The sequence below is a fragment of the Sinohyriopsis cumingii genome, chromosome 8, assembly GCF_028554795.1.
Source record: "Sinohyriopsis cumingii isolate HCF-2022 chromosome 8, ASM2855479v2, whole genome shotgun sequence".
NCBI classification, from domain to species: domain Eukaryota; kingdom Metazoa; phylum Mollusca; class Bivalvia; order Unionida; family Unionidae; genus Sinohyriopsis; species Sinohyriopsis cumingii.
Window position 1 is genome coordinate 19,910,568 of NC_142968.1, and position 20,667 is coordinate 19,931,234.

The 20,667-nt window shown below is 34.4% G+C and overlaps 1 protein-coding gene across 1 annotated transcript in view; it reads left to right on the forward strand.

Annotated features, from left to right (window-relative positions):
- LOC149793090 (MYCBP-associated protein-like) overlaps positions 1 to 20,667 on the forward strand; it is a 112,389-nt gene that overhangs the window by 58,292 nt on the left and 33,430 nt on the right. The window contains exons 13-17 of the mRNA XM_089968948.1: positions 3,581 to 3,653; positions 4,759 to 4,946; positions 12,588 to 12,752; positions 16,689 to 16,823; positions 19,872 to 20,140. Of these exons, the coding sequence (XP_089825074.1) occupies positions 3,581 to 3,653; positions 4,759 to 4,946; positions 12,588 to 12,752; positions 16,689 to 16,823; positions 19,872 to 20,140 (830 nt within the window). The remainder of the gene's footprint in view (positions 1 to 3,580; positions 3,654 to 4,758; positions 4,947 to 12,587; positions 12,753 to 16,688; positions 16,824 to 19,871; positions 20,141 to 20,667) is intronic.

Below are 20,667 nucleotides of genomic sequence, written 5' to 3' on the forward strand. Positions count from 1 at the left end.
ATAGAGATGATATACAAATTAATAGAGATGAATACAAAGTAATAGAGATGAATACAAAGTAATAGTCATGATGTATAAAATAATAGAGATGATATACAATGTAATATCCATGATGTATAAAATAATAGAGATGATATACAAAATAACAGCCATGATGTATAAAATAATAGAGATGATATACAAAATAACAGCCATGATGTATAAAATAATAGAGATGATATACAAAATAATAGAGATGATATACAATGTAATATCCATGATGTATAAAATAATAGAGATGATATACAAAATAACAGCCATGATGTATAAAATAATAGAGAGATGATATACAAAATAATAGAGATGATATACAATGTAATATCCATGATGTATAAAATAATAGAGATGATATACAATGTAATATCCATGATGTATAAAATAATAGAGATGATATACAAAATAACAGCCATGATGTATAAAATAATAGAGATGATATACAAAATAACAGCCATGATGTATAAAATAATAGAGATGATATACAAAATAATAGAGATGATATACAATGTAATATCCATGATGTATAAAATAATAGAGATGATATACAATGTAATATCCATGATGTATAAAATAATAGAGATGATATACAAAATAACAGCCATGATGTATAAAATAATAGAGATGATATACAATGTAATATCCATGATGTATAAAATAATAGAGATGATATACAATGTAATATCCATGATGTATAAAATAATAGAGATGATATACAAAATAACAGCCATGATGTATAAAATAATAGAGATGATATACAAAATAACAGCCATGATGTATAAAATAATAGAGATGATATACAAAATAATAGAGATGATATACAAAGTAATAGCCATAGTATACAAAATTATTAATGGAAAAACACTTAGCATCATGTATAGAATGTAGAAAGGAATAATGGACTTTATCAGAAATTCACAAAGTATCATTGGTATAAAAAAATGTGGAAAACAGAATGATGCCATATTTTATTTTATTCAGTACATGTAGTATGTTCAATAGTTTGAAATCCTCAGTTTTTATTACCAATATTTGCATTTATAAAGGCTGATGACAAGCACCCTTTACAAATACAAAATGTTTACAAACTGCAGATAAGAAAGATTCAAAATGGAAAAACCTGATGCCCATCAGTCAAGGTGAAATGACGAATTATACACCTTCATCTGATATAGCCCTAGGCCAATCCATTTTGGGTAAATTGCATAACATTAGCAATAAAAAGACTTAGGAAAATGTATGTGTGTATGCATTCATGTGTCAATTCAAAAGAGAGTGACTGATTGATTAATTCATTGAATGGCTGGTTTGGAAATTGCCAGGTCACAAATTCAGTAAGTGAAAGTAGTCTTGCCAGTAAAAAGAAAAGGCTGTTCCATATTTTTATGGAAGACTGGAGGATCAACTTTTAGCATCAGTTGAACTTACATCATACCTGTGGGTATGCTAAATCGATGATAAAGAAATGAAGTGGCAACATGGAAGAGAAAATCTGAATGATTTCATAGCAAAAGCAAACAACTTCCATCCTTAGATAAAAATCACGACAAAATTCTCCAACTCAAACCAAGTTATCCTCAGCTAAACAACCAGACTGGTAGAAAACAATTTCCATATAACATATATTTAAAACCAACTGATAAACACCAATATCTTCTCCCACCCAGTTGCATCCTAAACATTGCATTTGGAACATCCCATATAACCAGGCACTGGGGATACACAAAATCTGCTCCAACGATGAAGCATTCCAAAATCGATCTGGAGAGTTATCTGAACATTTGATGAACCGATGAAGACCTGTCAGCACAGACAACAAAAATGGCTCCACAAACAAACCGCTATGACCTACTCAAATATAGAGAGAAAGAAAAGGTTGATTGTATACCATTTATCCTGACCTACCATCCAGATAACCCCAAAGTAGGTAAAATCTTCCAGAAACACTGGCACATTATGGAATCTTGTGACACAATAAAGTTTATCCTCGCAAACAAACCAGGTATAGCCTACTGCAAACCAAAAAACCCTGCAAGATATCCTAGTCAGAGAGAGGCTATCGCCAGTCACAAGCCAAGACCACCCTAGCAAGTCTGGTCCCTGTGGTGATAAACGTGCAAAACCTATCAACATATGATAGAGACCAGCAAATTCTCAAGCACAGCAATGAGCAAGAAAACTAAATTTACATGGTCTGAACAGAACATTCAAAACAGAATGTAATTTATCTCACCACATGTAAGATCTTTGGCCTTCAGAATGTTGGAGAAACTGAAAAGCTAAACAAAAGGATCAGTCTTCACAGAATTGACTGGATGATAGTTGATTTTGTTGTTGTTGTTGTAGGGTTTAACACCATTTTTCAGCACAAGATAAGCTATACATGGCAGCCAGTATAAATGGTGGAGGAAGAACCTGGGAAGAACTACCAACCCATGAGAAGCTACTGGCAAGTTTTCTCACATGCCCACATTGGCCGAACCCAAGACTCGAACCCACGCAGACAGAGGTAAGATGGCAGTGATCCGTAATGTTGAGCACTTTAGACCACTCAGCCACTCAGGGACTGGATGATAAAGAAGTTGGACAGAAGTCCAGTTGCAGAACACTTTTCTCCCCTTGGCCACTCTTTCAGGGATGTAACACTGATTGCAGTTGCTCACAACCCCAACTAGAGATCTGAAACTGGGAATGAAAAAGAATCTTACTGGATATTCCCACTTAGAACATTGAAACCAAGTGGACTAAATTAAGAAGACTAGAAAAAGACAACCATGCACAAATAAAATCATCATCATTTTAAAATCAGCACAATTACATTTAAATATTTTTTTCATTTTGCTCATTAGTCACTCGTTTATAATTACTAATAAAACAATGAAATATATGGGATATAATTTATGTTTACAAGAATTTACATAAAAAACAGATGGTGATATGGCTGATCCATTTTTAGGTCGATATAAATAGATACATTGCATCATCAGTCAAGCTGAAGTCAGTTAGTTGAAACATAAAAATTATAGGGGCCCCGAGTGGCCGAGTGGTCTAAAGCACTCTCCGTTACGGATCACTGCCATCTCACCTCTGTCTGCATGGGTTCGAATCTCGGATTTAGCCAATGTGGGTATGTGAGAAAGCTTGCCAGTAGCTTCTCGTGGGTTGGTAGTTCTTTCCGGGGTTTTTCAGGGTTTCTTCCTCCACCATTAATACTGGCTGCCATGTCTAGCCTATTGTGTGCTGAAAAATGCGTTAAACCCTACAACAACAACAATAAAACATTATGAAGCTTTGATTCCAGTAGAAATAGTAAACTTTTGTAATTTCAGTGCTTTTTTGTGTTTATAGTTTATTGTTTGTTTTGTATCTGTTTTGTGTTTGCCTTTGAAAAAGACTCATTTAGAGTCGAAAGCCTGACAGGCTAGTGAGAAATGAGTTTTGCATTGCTCTTCGTAAGTTTATATATTTATTTATATTTCCTTGGTTTTCTTGTTCATTCAGTCTTTCACTCTCTCTTTCTGCCTTTTCTTCCTGCTTCTGCCACTAGAAATGTCCTACCAGAAAGTCATATTTACCAGATCCTCACAAATCAACTCCATTTTACTTCTTTGGGAATGAAGGTGAGGATGCATTTAAAAATTGATACTTGAGTTTGTAAATATAATTTCATTTTCCAGACTAGAGGTAATTCCAGGTTGAACACATTAAATCTATGTATTGGGGAGGAAAATGTTTTCTTTTTACAATTCAACCCTTATCGTATCTTTTAATGCCCAGCAGAAAGACATAAAAACTCTTTATTATTTTTGAAATCTCAATTAAACCTTATGAATATCATCTTTTTTCCCCTTCATTCTTAATTCCTGAAACTTCCATGTTTAGCTCTACTGATCATAGACCAGAAGAGTTTTAGGGTTTTCTGTTGTCTGTCGTCCATATGTCTGTTGTCTGTCATCCATCTGCCTGTTAGTATACATTTGTGGTGGTACATACATTAAAATGAAGAAAGGCTTTTATCTTGAAATCTTGGAAATTGCTTTCAACCAGTAGAATGTCAGTACCCTCCACAGACTCTTTTTTCAAATCATCAAACCTCTGAGATTCCAGAAAGTCTTGAAATGCATGTCAAATCTTTACATAATGTCTGTTCTCTGTTTGCATTGGGCTTTATGTCTTATAATATATATTAAATCATTATCGGTACTGATTGCATCATAAAATAATCCACAGGATTCACAAAGAAAATTTACTAGAGCACCGAAAGCTGAAAATAGCATTTCTTAAATGCAGTTGAAAAACCGAAGGGATTCTGAGCTTCTCTATAAAGCTGCATGGTTCACTATGAAATAAAAGTTACTTGTAAAGTGGTAAAACTTTTTCAAAAGAAAATAACTGATACAGAAAATGCTGTGCTAATCACTAGGCATAATTAGGCATTGTTAACTTTAGCTTGGCAATTTTCCCTGCTGTTTCGTGTTGTGTATGAATAAAATGTGTAAGTTTAAATATTACCCAAAACTCAAGGAAATCAGTATTCTCTTTTTGATCTCTTCTGTTTTATATGTAAAGATGCTTAGATTTCACTAGCAATGTTGACAAAACTGATTTATCATGTAGCTGGGATTTCTACATAACATGCTTTTAGTTGTGTTACTGCCTGGTGTGTCAGCTAAGGTTACCATGCAGCTGGGATTTCTACATAGCATTCTTGTTATTTCTATGTAGGTGTGTTGCTGCCAGGTGAGTCAGTTAAGATTAGGGTAATCTTCAAGTCCAAGAAGCCAGGATATTTTTCACAAACATGGCGTGTCCTCACACAACCCATACTTTGTGGTGGCAGAACCCCACAGGTCACCTTGAAAGCCGCCATCATGTCAAGGCCTGAGGATGCTTCATCTATTGAAGAAATCAAGGTACTGTAATTTATGGAAAATTTTAAACAAGTGCTCATTCTGTATGAGAGCCATCTATAATGTTTAGATTAGAAAAATTCTAATAGTGGACAGACTGTGATCATACTTTGTAAACATTTTAAATTGGGGTAAAATAACTGAATGAGCATTTCATATACATTTGACCAGATATTCCCTTCAAATAGCACAATATAGCCAGTATAGTGCTTATGTGTCATTAAACCCTTTACATACCCATTCCTTTTAAAAACATTTTTAATATTGGTAATACACTACCTGCTATAATTGCATTGATTTATCTTTTCCAAGCACTAGTCCCTTGTTTAAGGAGATTATTCCCTCCTCCAATTAGTAATTGGAGGTCTAGAATAAAAGACACCATGATCCAATATCATCCTTTTATGTGGACTTCATACAGTTCTTGCACTCAATCTTTTCATCATCTAAATTCTCTTTTTGCATTTTTGCTGTCAGTAATATCCATTTTTGTTTTGTATTTGTCATTTTCTCCCCAGTCCTTGCCTAATTTTCATATATCTGTGTCTCTTTTCATTGAATCTGAAGGTTTTGAGTACCTCACTAGAAATTTTGTGTTTATTTATCTATTGGTAACTGGTGTAGGGGTAATTATTGGTGTTAGGGTAATTATTGATCACTCAGTTCATGTTCTGGTTCATTATGTTTGTTTGTTGTATCTCCTTCAGCATTCAGCATGCCTCAAAGTATTGATACATTCACATTTAAAAAGACTGCTTGGACCCCCCCCCCACTTGCTCTCTGTGTGTGTGTGTGTGTGTGCATGCAGTTGTCCTGTTTGTTGCCTGTGATCTAATGAAGTACAATACTTAGTAGGGGGCCCCGAGTGGCCGAGTGGTCTAAAGCGTTCGCCGTTACGGATCACTGCCATCTCACCTCTGTCTGCGCCGGTTCAAGTCTCAGATTCAGCCAATGTAGATATGTGAGAAAGCATGCCAGTAGCTTCTCGTGGGTCGGTGGTTCTTTCCGGGGTTTTCCCGGTTTCTTCCTCCACCATTAATACTGGCCGCCATATATGGCCTATCGTGTGCTGAAAAATGGCGTTAAACCCCCACAACAACAACAACAACAACAATACTTAGTAGAAAGTTGCTGTACCTATTGGGTCAGGATGAATTAATCTGTTTCTACCTCTGTCACTGAAAGACTCTCCTTTACCAGGAAAATGTCTACAGCACTTCCAAAATGAGGAAAGTCACATAGATCCATAAGGTTCTAACTTTTCTCCATGGTATGGAAATTGACCATTTCTTCATTGTGAGATCAATCAGTGACACATGGAAAGAAGTTTTTAGCTGTCTCCCAACTAAAGTAGACCTGTTTGTATATATATAAGGAATATCTTGTTCATTGGTGTTGAGTTCACCAGATAGAGACACCCCAGTAAGATCTGCATTAAATGACTGATCATTTTTGGTGCCTATGTCACATGGCACCAGGTACCATTTACCAGGTAGTGTGTCAGGTGACAATCACTGGACACTGCACTCCTGACACTGGGTTGTGTGTCAGGAGACAGTCACAAAGGTCTGTAACCAGACACTGGTCACCAGGTAATGAGTCAAGTGACAGTCATTGAAGTTTTGTTACTATTCACCAGGCACTGAGTACTGAACACCAGTCACTGGCTAGTGTCTCAAGTGAAAGTCACCAAGTGGTCGTCACCAGGCATTGAGCATCAGACACAAGGTACTGGTCATTTGGGTGCTGATCACTTGGTATGGTTGTTGGGATTGGGGCACAGACCTGGACACAGTTATATACTGTGCCTTTCTTTGTTTCCCCTCAGTTCCAATGACAATTGAGATCCAAGTTTTCATGTACGTATAAGGGAAAGGCTTATGTCATTTCTCTTCTTTTCATGTTTCCTTTCAACTTTACTATGGCTCAGGAACTCCTACTGCCTGGTGGTGAGTCAGCCTTATTTATTTTGCCTACCATCACACTATGGATGGCTCTGTCATTGCTCCATAGGCTTTATTATTGAGAGAAGGAAAGGGGACCACTACTCATCTACCTAGAGAGGAAATGGTCAATCCAGGATGACAAATCTTCAATCACAAAACCTCCTCCAAAGAGGGAGATGAGATCAAATTGTCTTGCCCTACAAGCAAAAACAGGATAACTGAAGATCAGTTTTGTTGACATAGATGAATTCTCATAACAGCCTGTCATGTTAGGACTTTCACCTCCTCTGATATGACCATCTTATCCATTCAACAGATCAGTGATGGATAAGGAGGAAGGGTGGTTCTTTTGACAAGACAGTAAACAAGGTTTACTACCTCCTTTCCCCAAATCTGTGTTCAAAATTCTTAGGATTTACAGAGGTACTTTATGGATCAAACAAAACCAGACCTCCTGTTGCTCTATTAGTGATGGTAAGAAAGCTTACTTAGAAGTTATTTTGAGGTCAGACAGGAAAACAGATGGTTGGTCCCCTCTTCTTCTCAACTTGGACTCAGGTGTGAATTTCAGAAATGACAAGGGAACATGTTAAGTCTCATGAGGTTTTGATACTGAAATGCTCATACACTAGCTGTATAGCATCCCATGCCATTCAGATTTTACATGCAAACTTTATTGTGTACACAATAACAAAACTGGAAAAGAATATAAAGAATATTAGCTTAATGTTCTGTGTATGGCTTTCCTCATTCATATATATATATATATATATATATATATATATATATATATATATATATATATATATATATGTATATATATACATACATACATACATACATACATACATATATATATATACATATATATATATATTACATTTTTCCTGACTTAGGCCAAATGTAAATGTTGATGTATGCACTGTTGCTATAGTAACAGTCAAACAGAATTTAAAAAAGCTTATGCACCCTTGAAAACCAGGGAACCTGTATTCCAAGCATTTACCTGTAATCCAAGTATTTACAAGAAATCCATTGGTTTTACCTATAATCCAAGGTACCTGTAATTAGAAGCATATGAGAATTTTACTACCTGGAAGAGTATAATTTCAATGGACAAAGAACCACAGGTGTAACAAAAAACTATCATCTTGTTTATTCCCCTAATTAAAGGTAATAATGTACAGATTGCACGCATTACACAGATAAATGGTAAAATAATTTGTTCTAAAGACTCCATCCAACTGCATATTGGCCATCTTTACTTCTTGCTGAGTGTCACTAGATTATGTGTATGTATCAGTTGCATACATGCCAACCGTTAAGCTTTTGGTGTAATTATTATGCTTTTTTTTCACTAAATTACGCCTTATGCATAAAGGTATTCGGATTACATGTTTTTGGTATATCCCCCTCCAAAAATTAATCAGTAATTTTTTTTCTCATTTTTATTAACATCACATTAATCCCATAGACTTTATTCTAGAAGAGATGGCTTCTATGTACATGCAACATGAGAGTACGCTTGTCCATAGACTTGCATGCACTTTCCTAACAGTGTTATGTTCTATTCTATTTATAGCATTTCCAAGAAACAGGCTGGTTCTACTTTCAACCTTTTGACCTTGGTTTCTATTTATAGCAGCTGTATGGCTTAGTTAGGAGAGAACAGACTGGTTTCCTAACTTGTAATCTTTGCTCGCAGATTCTTTGTTCAAATTGATATCTGGTAAAGGACCAGTCTGTAGGTATTTAGCACTAAAAATCAAGTCAGATTTATTCTAGTCAGTGCATGTGTTAGAGCAAAAATGTTTTTCAAATAATTTCACAGATGGATTAGAAAATGTGAAAAATCAATTGAGAGATGAATACATGAATTACATAATACAGCGTTCCATTTTAGGGCAGCTTCACGCCCCTTGCAGGCTGTGTGGAAAGGATTTTAATATTGATCATGGTGGTAAAACAAAGAAACCTTGAATTAGCTCATTTTACTAACTCCAGTACTTAGGTAACTTCTTTTTTTACAGCAAAACTAAATTGTGGAAACAAATTTTATAAATGCAGAGGCATTATGTACCGAGTTCTTGAAAGAACACGGACTACACCTAGCGGTAGAAGACTACATTAGGCCTTTGTTCAAACGAATGTTTCCTGATTCCAAAGTTGCAGAAAATATGCATGTGCAAGGACAAAATCATCTAATATTGTTAGGTGTTTAGCAGAAGATACATGCCACTTAAAACTGCAAAAGCCATGAAAATTGGGCCGTTTGTATTGCAACAGACAGGAGTAGTGATTATGATGACAAAAAGTTGTACCCAGTCTGTGTAAGAGACTTTGACAATGAAAAGGGCAAAGTCAGAGTGCTCTTCTTTCATTACCAGAATTGACAGTATATTCCACTTGAGAAAACAATTTTTTATTTGCTTGATAATGCTTTGAATAACTATAAGTTGACAGAACTGCATTGGGTTTTCAGGTGATGCTGCATCAGTGATGACTGGAATTCATAAAGGACTTGCATACTATATTTTGAAAAATGTCTCCATCATTGTTCATATCAGGTTGTCTCTGTCATATGATGTTGATGCTGCAGGAAAGGCTGCTGATAAATTAGAAGGAGAACTCCTGAAGTATCAAGTTGGCACTCTACCTGACAATATACTTCATGTAGACAGAGTTGATTTTTCATCTTATTTGCCATCTAAAAGACCCATTAACTGGAAGATATAAATTTCCTCTCCTTTTTCAGGTTATGAAAGGAATATTGGTTCTTTACCATTCTAATGTTGACTGTTAGAGATTGTTCAGCATTGTTAACAAAAGTAAAACTGAATTTAGATCCAGGCTCTGTAATAACCCAGTACTTAGTGCTCTGCTGGTGTGCAAACTATTTATAGTCTCAGCTGGTACAAAGTGTTTTGAAATGCAGTTTGAGAGTATATTGCTTTTTAAAGTTCAAAGTGTTATGTATGAAAACTTGAAGAAGTAATTGATGTTAAAAGTCCAGAAGGATAAATAAATCATTTTGTACATATGCTCATTGAATTTTTATCATGTTATATGTGGATTACTCTTTTTCTGCTTGGATTACTATTTTTGTCCACTTTGATTACACTTTTTCCTCGCCAGGGGTTGGCATGTATGCAGTAGTTACATGGAACCCAAGTCAAGAAAGATTTCTTGTTTGGTCCAGACAATTAAAGTTTTGTTATCTTTTCAAAGCCCAATAGGTTGACTTGGGTTCCATGTAACTACTGCATACATGCCAACCCCAATGTGTAATTAAAAGAAAGCTTTTAACATCACTGGATTTATTTAAAACTTACATGTTTTCCATCAAATGTTCTGTATCAAAACTCTAAAGAAAATATGGAAACAATTACCTTAAGGGTTATCACTCTGATTTTGTCTAGTGGTGGATTAGTCCTGCTTTCATAAAATGTCTCAGCATGGAAAGTGAATGTTGTTGTTGTAAGGTTTAACACCATTTTTTAGCACACGATAGGTTATACATGGCGGCCAGTATTAATGGTGGAGGAAGAACCCGGGAAACCCCCGGAAGGAACCACCGACCCACGAGAAGCTACTGGCAAGCTTTCTCACATACCCACTTTAGCCGAATCTGAGACTCGAACCCACGCAGACAGAGATGAGATTGCAGTGATCCGTAACGGAGAGCGCTTTAGACCACTCGGCCACTCGGGGCCCCAAAAGAGAATATTAATCACTTTACAAAAACTTTATTTTAATTCAAGTTTAAAAAATTTAAGAAATTTTAAATAAAAAATACATTTTTATATCTCGGATATTATTGAACATAACTTTCTTTAGAATTTATTACGTTTTAGACCTATATAGAAATTATTGGACCATACTTAGGATTGTTTAATATTGCTTGGCTTTGAAATTGCAAGAATTTAAAATTTATTTTCTGGTGTTTACAAAAAAATTAAAATTTCTTGATATTCTTGACTTGGTAGAGTGTGAAAGCAAAAGTGTTTACTCCAAAATCCCTGTCTTTGGTCACTAGAACATATACATAACTTTGTAATCCCAAATTTCATTGTGTGTGTTTTTAGATGACAGTGGAAACTTTATGTTCAAATCTTCTATATTTAAAAAAAATTATTGTTTGAAATTCAGATTTTAAGATTTTCTTACCTTTGGAGAAACATTTTTATCAAACTCTGATTAATTATACTTGCATTTTTAAAAGCTTTAAAATAATTCAGTTTTAAATCATCAGTTGAAAGAGCTATCTTGTTAAGATTAAGACAAAATATCAAACTTTCAATTAGCGACCATAATTACCTGAAGAGAATTCTTATGAGCACATTGCAATTATTATAGGTAGAATTCGCAGTGTTAAACTACAATGCTACACTGCCACAGTGTTTATTACACTTGGATTGGAACTCACATTGCTAAACCACAATACAACACTGCCTCAGTGTTTATTACAGTTAGATGTGAACTCACTGCTAAACCACAATGCTACACTGCCTCAGTGTTTATGACAGAATGGAACTTGCAGCATAAAATCACAATGCTGTTTGTTACAGTTGGACTTGAACTTGCAGTGCTAAATGACAATCCTACACTGCCTCAGTGTTTATTAGTTAGACTTGAACTTGCAGTGCTAAATCACAATCCTGCACTACTTGAGTGTTTATTACAGTTAGACTTTAATGCACATTGGTAAACCACAATCCTACACTGCCTCAGTGTTTATCATAGACTTTAATGCACAGTGCTAAACCACAGTCCTGTACTGCCTCTGTTTATTAGTTAGACTTGAATGCACAGTGCTAACCCACTATCATTCACTGCCTCAGTGTTTATCATAGACTTGAATGCACAGTGCTAAACCACAATCCTGTACTGCCTCTGTTTATTAGTTAGACTTGAATGCACAGTGCTAAACCCACAATCCTATACTGCCTCTGTTTATTAGTTAGACTTGAATGCACAGTGCTAACCCACAATCCTACACTGCCTCAGTGTTTATCATAGACTTGAATGCACAGTGCTAACCCACAATTGTCTACTGCCTCTGTTCATTAGTTAGGCTTGAATGCACAGTGCTAACCCACAATCCTGTACTGCCTGTTTATTAGTTAGACTTGAATGCACAGTGCTAACCCACAATTGTGTACTGCCTCTGTTTATTAGTTAGACTTGAATGCACTGTGCTAACACACAATCCTACACTGCCTCATTGTTTATCATAGACTTGAATACACAGTGCTAACCCACAATTGTGTACTGCCTCTGTTTATTAGTTAGACTTGAATGCACAGTGCTAACCCACAATGCTACACTGCCTCTGTTTATTAGTTAGACTTGAATGCACAGTGCTAACCCACAATTGTGTACTGCCTCTGTTTATTAGTTAGACTTAAATGCAGTGCTAACCCACAATGCTACACTGCCTCAATTTATAAGTTAGACTTTAATGCACAGTGCTAAACCACAATCCTACACTGTCTCAGTGTTTATCATATACTTTAATGCAAACTACTAAACTACATTGCTACACTGCCTCAATATTTATTACAGTTGATTTTAATTCCAAGTGTTAAACCACAATGCTACACTGCCTTAGTGTTTGTAAGTATTTTGCTCTGGCAACACGCATATATTTCCTTGTTTTTCTTATCAGTAATTTAAAATTACAATATTTTATTGTCAGGACTTGCTTCATCACAGAGAAGCTCAGATGATCACTAAAGATATTATCCAGATATGGTTGAAAGGAATTTTGGGGTGTTTGGAGATAAAAGAAAAACAAGTTCTTCTAAGTCCTTTGAACGACCCGTTGAATGAGGAAGAAATATTTTCAGAAGCTAATCCACAGGTAACTTTTCATGCAAATTTTTTTATATCTCACTTGTATTGTCCAACAGTATGACAAATTGAGATGTTGCATTTCCCTTAATGTTTTGTGGTTGTGACCGTATGACAAATTGAGATACTGCATTTCCCTTAATGTTTTGTAGTTGTGACCGTATGACAAATTGAGATACATTTCCCTTAATGTTTTGTAGTTGTGACCCTATGATAAATTGAGAGACTGCATTTTCCTTTTGTTGTTGGGGCCTTAGGACAAATAAGGGTTACAGTGGAACCCCGCTATAACAAGATAATTGGGGTCCAAAAAATTGATTCGCGTTAATAGCAGGGTTGCGTTAATGCGGGGTTTTACAGTATTTTCCTTTTTTCAGAGAACAACTCATTGGCACATATAAGTGTATTCATGTCTAATGTATATGATGAATAGGGTATCAACACCATTTACTATCATGCCATTATGGCATGCATTCATCCATAATGCATGTAATTCCATTGAAAAATTGCACCCAGATTTACAGTATTCAATAATTTTGTCCCAGATCATTGTGTTTGAATTCAATGCCTAATATATAGTATGAACAGAGTATTAACATTACATTCCAGGGCCTGTGAACAGTGTCTGTACAAGTTTCATAATTTTATCATATGTGTTTCCGTGTACATTTATCCATTTTAAATTTCCAATAATTAACGCTTGTATGCCTATTCGTTTGAACAACTACAGTAATAATAATTAACAATCAACACATGCTTTCAGCATGCATATAACTTTTACTTCAGATTATGTGAATACTGAAAGAAACATGTGAAAACTACCATACTAATCACTGCGCAAGGTGCAGAGAATGACTTGCGTTTGTCGACTCACTGGAATCTCCAAAGCCATCCTTGGCTTGCCCTAAAATGAGATTCATTGTCCATAATTTTTGCCATTTTCTCTGCTTGGGCCTTGAGAATTGTTCCAGAGATGGGAACACCTAGTTTACGATGCTGTGTGAACCATGTATACACAGCATCATCTAATTTGGTATCTTGTGCAGTCTGTGCACATTTTCTTTTGATCCCATTATCTGAATCAACATCATATAAGTAATCCCAAAGTTTCTGCTCATCATTAAGCCAACCTCAAAGTGTCAACTCGGCAAGTTTTAGTTCATTGCAAACTTTGGCTATCGCTTCACCATTATAAACCCCATCTATGATGCACAGCTTTTCAGTCTGTGAGTATGCCTTTTGCTTGATTCCTTTAATCTCCATGGTCACATTTACAAATGATTAAGACACATTACTGATTGGTAATATATACTTTAATATACTAAGTACATAAAAATGTGAATCCATTTCCGAATGGTCAAATAAAATGAATTTTGATAATGGTAGTGATCACAAAAACTTATGCTCAGATTTGCATGACTTTTAATTTTTTCTTTGTACCTCGCATGCTTGATTTGATACAAAAAACATATTCAAAGTGATAAAACAACACAGGTCTCTTTTAGTTGATTTTTTAATGCAACAAACACTTCCCCAGAAGTACTCACAGGTTTCGATGTGACGGTTGATTGATTCTTTTCATGTTTTCATAGAACAGAATATGTTGAGATTATAATGTTTACACTGAAACAGAATTAAAGGATTAAAATGTGACTTTCACATAGCAAAACATTTAACTGGTGTTTATTTCTTCCTCTGTTGCCACCTGTTTAGTGTTAGCATTTACCCAAAGCTTTCATTGATCATTATTTCACCAGACTGTCTTTACAGTGTATTGACAACTATTTATTATAAAAACACTTGCATAATATATGGTATCTTATTTAGAAATTGCAAATTTCACAATATGGTTTTTATCTTTACGGGCATTAATCACCATTTTTGATGATAAAATGAGCGATGTATCAAGGTTTAATTTACCAGTTCTTATCATAATTTTTTGTTCAGCATATTTTAAAGATATTTAAATGATATTTTGTTTGGAACAAAATTGGGAACCACACCGGACACCGTGTTATAAGCGGGTCCATGAGTTATCCGGGCGTGAGTTATTGAGGGAGTGGTGTACTAATGAACGTGAAAAAAATGTTGAGTCACATTAAATTGAAGAATACAAAAATTAAGTTTTCAGAGCATACTCATACTTGTATAAGAGAAGGCACTGAATGAGTGAAAATAATATAAAAATGTGAAACTTGACAAATTTAGTGTATGGAACTGATCATGTGATCTAGCATCAGCCATCTTGGCTGCAGATGTATTTTCGAAGTATCAGCTGATGAAGTGCTTAGTACTATTTCATTGCTGATTTAGACAGGAATTTATGTGTGATAAACATATTTATGGGTGTGGCAAATTCATCTCAAATAAGATTCTAGAAGATTTTATGAGTATTTAGTGATGTGCTATGTTGAACTTGATGACAGTACAGTTGCTTACACATGACCAGCGATCACACTTGACACATAACATGAACGATTTCATACAGATTTCAGGGTAGATCATGATCTCTACATTTCTAATCACTTTGTAATGTTCAAATTCACTCTTTCAGCAATATATGTTTAATTTTATGACAGGAGAAAAACTACCCTCCAAACCCATCATATTAATCATATTAAAGCTTTAGAACCCACAGGTCCATATATATCACACACACACACACGATCGGGATCGTTCAGTTTTTGTGAATGCAATCTGACAGTTTGATAGACTTCATAGACACACATGAATCTGCTGTTTGAAATATATAATCATTTTAAACAATTTTAGAAAACTGTTTCAATCCCTTTATAGCTCTTAACAGGTGGTAGCAGCAAACCATAAGTTTATCCATATGATTTGTTTTGTTTTGGGTACACAGCTATGTACTTGAGAATCCCTACTCTTTCTTCACTTTGTCAACACTGGTGACGTCTGTCTAGGCTGATCTTAATGATTAATAAGACTGTCCCTGTGGTCATTACCAAACTATCGTATATCATGAACAATTTCAGGAAAATTACTTATACACAGTGAGGGCATGAAAAAACTCTCATGGTCTTTGAATCACTCACATACCCTTACATAAATAATCATTTTTGAATCATTTTATCTAATGAAGCTTAAAGAGATACTTTTGTCAGTAAGCCTGTCTGATGTGTTTTAATTATATTGGAAATAAATTTAATGTTTGGTTTGTATATTTTGAATATTATTTAGAATAAGCTAATAAATACACTTTTCCCTCAGAATAATGATGTTATGGGGAGCCATACAAGTATACAGGAGGATGTATTATTGCATTATAAGGAAAAATATAATTCACTGAGTATAATGGGATCCATACTAGACACATGTTATATCAGGAATTGCCATACAAGTATATCGGAGAGGCATTATAAGGAAAAATATAATTCATCCAGTATAATGGGATCCATACTAGACACATGTTATATCAGGAATTGCCATACAAGTATATCGGAGAGGCATTATAAGGAAAAATATAATTCATCCAGTATAATGGGATCCATACTAGACACATGTTATATCAGGAATTGCCATACAAGTATATCGGAGAGGCATTATAAGGAAAAATATAATTCATCCAGTATAATGAGATCTGTACTTGACAAATGTTATATCGGGGATTGTGTGTTAAAACAGGGATTATGTTATACCAAGGATCATGTTATATCAGGAACCATGTTATATTAAGGATTGTGTTATACCAAAGGCCATACTATATCAGGGATTGTGTTATACCTATGACCATGTTATATCATGAACTGTTAAATAAGGAACCATGTAATACAGAGATAATTGATAGTGAGAAACTACTCTAATTATAATTAATGTAATACTTTTTTTCAGATTAAACCCTAAAGAACATTGAAATTATAAATCACCAGAGATTTTATTTGTATTGTAAATTTTGGATGTATTTTTTGATTTTTTTCCTTCTCAGTATCATTACAAGTTTACTGAGGTTCAGCAGTTACTGACTTTGAGCAAGGAAACAGCACAGTATGTTCAAGACACCCAAACCAAAGATCTGTTGACCCAACCACAGTATTGTCTATCTCTTGCCTTTCTGAGAAAGGTAAAGCTTGTAAAAACTTTTCAATTTAAATTTTGTAAGTCATGGATGATGCAACAGGAAGATGTCATCATGGCATTGTCACAAAGAGTATGATGTCATTATGACATTGTCACAAAGAGTATGATGTCATCATGGCATAGTCACAAAGAGTATGATGTCATCATTACATCATCACAAAGAGTATGATGTCATCATGGCACTGTCACAAAGAGTATCTCATTGTGGCATTGTCACAAAGAGTATGATGTCATCATTACATCATCACAAAGAGTATGATGTCATCATGACATTGTCACAAAGAGTATCTCATTGTGGCATTGTCACAAAGAGTATGATGTCATCATTACATTGTCACAAAGAGGATGTCATTCTGGCATTGTCACAAAGAGTATGATGTCATCATTACATTGTCACAAAGAGGATGTCATTCTGGCATTGTCACAAAGAGCATGATGTCATCATCATATTGTCAAAAAGAGTATGATGTCATGGTGACATTGTCACAAAGAGTATGATATCATTATGACATTGTCACAAAGAGTATGATGTCACCATGACATTGTCACAGAGTATGATGTCATCATGACATTGTCACAGTGTGATGTCATCATGACATTGTCACAGTGTGATGTCATCATGACATTGTCACAGTGTGATGTCATCATGACATTGTCACAAAGAGTATGATGTCGTCATGGCATTATCACAAACAATAACAGTTTAATATGAATTAAAAAGATGTAGGAACAGTTAGTCATCATGTAGTAAAATGAAACTTTGTTCCTAAAGAAGGTGGAATCTTCTGCTGAAAGCTTAAGAGAGCAAAGTGTTTTTTTAAAAAACTTAATGTAAATTATTCTTTAGAGGCATGTTATGATTAAATGTTAAAATTTTTAATTTAATGTTGCTTTTCAGTAGTGATTATAAAGCATTAACATTTTTGTGTTCCACCATAAAATTAAGGGGGATATAATGCAACCTGTCTATTCCATTTGTACAAATGTTCATCAGGCTTTGTTTTGTATTCATATCACTGTGGTGTGGTGTTTATGTTTCATTAACCCACTTTGGTATGAATTGTATTTATTCTATCTCATCTGATTTCAGAGGTAATTCCTCTTAGCATTGGCTGTACTTAGTAAGCGTTTTCAAGAAATGTAAAGAAAATCCCTGCTTCTAGGACCTCCAGTTTCTATTCCTGGACTCTCAGTTTTCCAATTTTTTTTCAGTTGTATAATAAAATCTGACATAGGGGAAATGTACTACATTATGGAGTATGTTTTGAGAATGTTTGGATCACCCTGTCCCCATTTGTTAAAATCACACACATTTTGGTGAAAAGCAAGAAAGTGAAAAAGAAAAATGGGAATATGGTTGATATGCTGGTATGTAATTTTCTAATCTCATGATTCTATTGTCTATAACTGACAAGATTGCACCAAAAACTGCAGTTTGGCTGGCACAGCATTAAATACTCGAATGGTCAGCAAAATCATTGTCTCATCAATCAAGTGGATCAAAATGACATGGTCATCTGAAGTATTAAATTGTAGAGGCAAAATTGCACAGCATGCAGTCCTGTAAACCAGCAAAATGCATTAAAATCTTGACTGTACTCACCAACAGAACACCTCCATGATATTTGTTCGTAACAGTTGTCTCCAGGGTTACGTGACCATTTGCTGCATATATATCTTGGTATATTAATGAGCAAAATTGGGATCATTTAAGCTTAAAAACTGAGCCTGTTTGAAAATGAGACTTGGTTTTTGAGTTTAAGCCATCCAAATTATATAATTACCAAACTCATTTTCTTTATGTCCTTAGGTTAGCCTGTTCTTGTTGTATTTATTTCAAAGTAACACTTCGCTGTTTAAATAATTATAAATTTTTGTTTTTCAAACCTAAGTCATAGATTTTAAGACCCAAAATAAAATAAAAATTCTGCAGAAGCATTAGGACCCATTTCCTAATCCATGAAATTAAATAAAAATTTAATTATATTTTAAAGAATGAGAGCACTAATACCAATGAAAATAAATTAAATAATTTACAGCCAACATGGAATCCATGAAAGATTAATCAGTGTTTGTTGGAAATGAGGATAACTAAATAACCTGTCAAATTTCTATAGATAGGAAACGTTAGTATTGATATATTGGTTGAAAAATATCTTTATATTTTGGTTGGGTAGAAAATATCTCCTTTGGAAAGTGACTGTAACACTGTACGTTGATCATGAGCTTTTCTTATGTCACATCAATTGATAGCAGACAAAAGTAAAAAATACAGCAGTTGCTGCAATGGAAAAGAAAACTTTCCATGCGCCAGGTATATTGATATTCTGTTTGAAATTATACTCAATGATTAAAATGTAAATAAACATTAAAGATACATTGCAATTAACAATGATATACCTTTTTCATGATGCCTTTAAGGCATAGTTTACTGGTTGACAATATTCATCTGATTAGTCATAATTCTTCATATTCCTGTGAGAGATTTTCATTTGCTGACATGTCTTGTGATTAGTTTTCATTCATTATATTCCTGTGACATATAACCCTGTCATGTAATTGACATGTCATGTAATTGATGTTAATTCATCATATTCCTGTGAGACATGTTTATTAATTGGCTTACACGTCATGTGATTAATATTAATTCACATACTCCTGTAAGGTGTAGGTTGTCATTAGCTGACATGATGGCATGTGATTTGTGATAATTAATAATATTGCATTTTCTTGATGTCATTGATTTTAATGTGATTTCAAAGCATTTCTTTTCAGAAAATATTTTCATTGTTAGTATTTTGATATAATTATAAATTTTCTGCTCTAAATCATGTAACTAATATTATTTTAAATAAAATAAAACCATTTTAAATTTTTGATCGATGAATGCTAACTTTTTTGAAATAGTAAAATGAACCACTAAACCTACTGACCTTCATTTTGTGTTACTTAATAGGAGATTAACTGATTCATAGGACTTCATGTTTACCTCAATAAATTTGGGCAACTGTATAATGTTCTACTGTTTCAGGTTATGTCAGAACTTCCTGATGATCTCACATGGATTGATGGACCGGTTGTTAGTTCTGACACAATTTCTAGCAACATGCCTCGAACAGTAACTTGGAGTAAAGTCTCCAAATCATGTGAAAGCCAAACCAGTTCTACTGCAACTGATGGAGAATCTACCTTTAGCATGAAGGAAGAGTTATTGGAAAGACTTGCAAACCTTGTTAAGGAATTGTCTTTTTCTCCTATAGCGATGACTGACTTTCAGAAGAGGCAGAAATACTGTTTTGGGTAATATTGCCTAATATTTGAGTTCTTTGTTGTTGTGTCTGTCAGGTATGGAATTGTTTAATTAAATGATCTAAAATGGATGTTTATTTTATTTAATATTTATATCCTATTTTGAAATCTTTATTTGCACAAGCAGAAGATTGAAATTATTCAGCAAGTTCATGAATTATGAGGTGATCATAAAAATGCAAAGAGTTATAATGCATGGTGAAACATATCTGTATATATTTGTAAGTTTCAATCCACCCACCTTCCAATTAAGGGAGATGCTGTATTCCTTATTGATGTTTTGCTTAAACGTAAAGCTGGATAACATCCAGTATATGGGTAGTCACTTAGCAGTATAGCAAGAGATGGTAATCTGGAAATGTGTCATCTTCCTAGCAAGGGTTGATTTCTTGATGTAATTCAGTATTCTCATAGAAACAGAATTTACTATCAAATTTCCTTTCCCACTAAGTCCCACTGTGTGACAATTTCCCCAAAACAAGTTAGAACAGAACTGGGATGAAATAGGCAGGTACTTT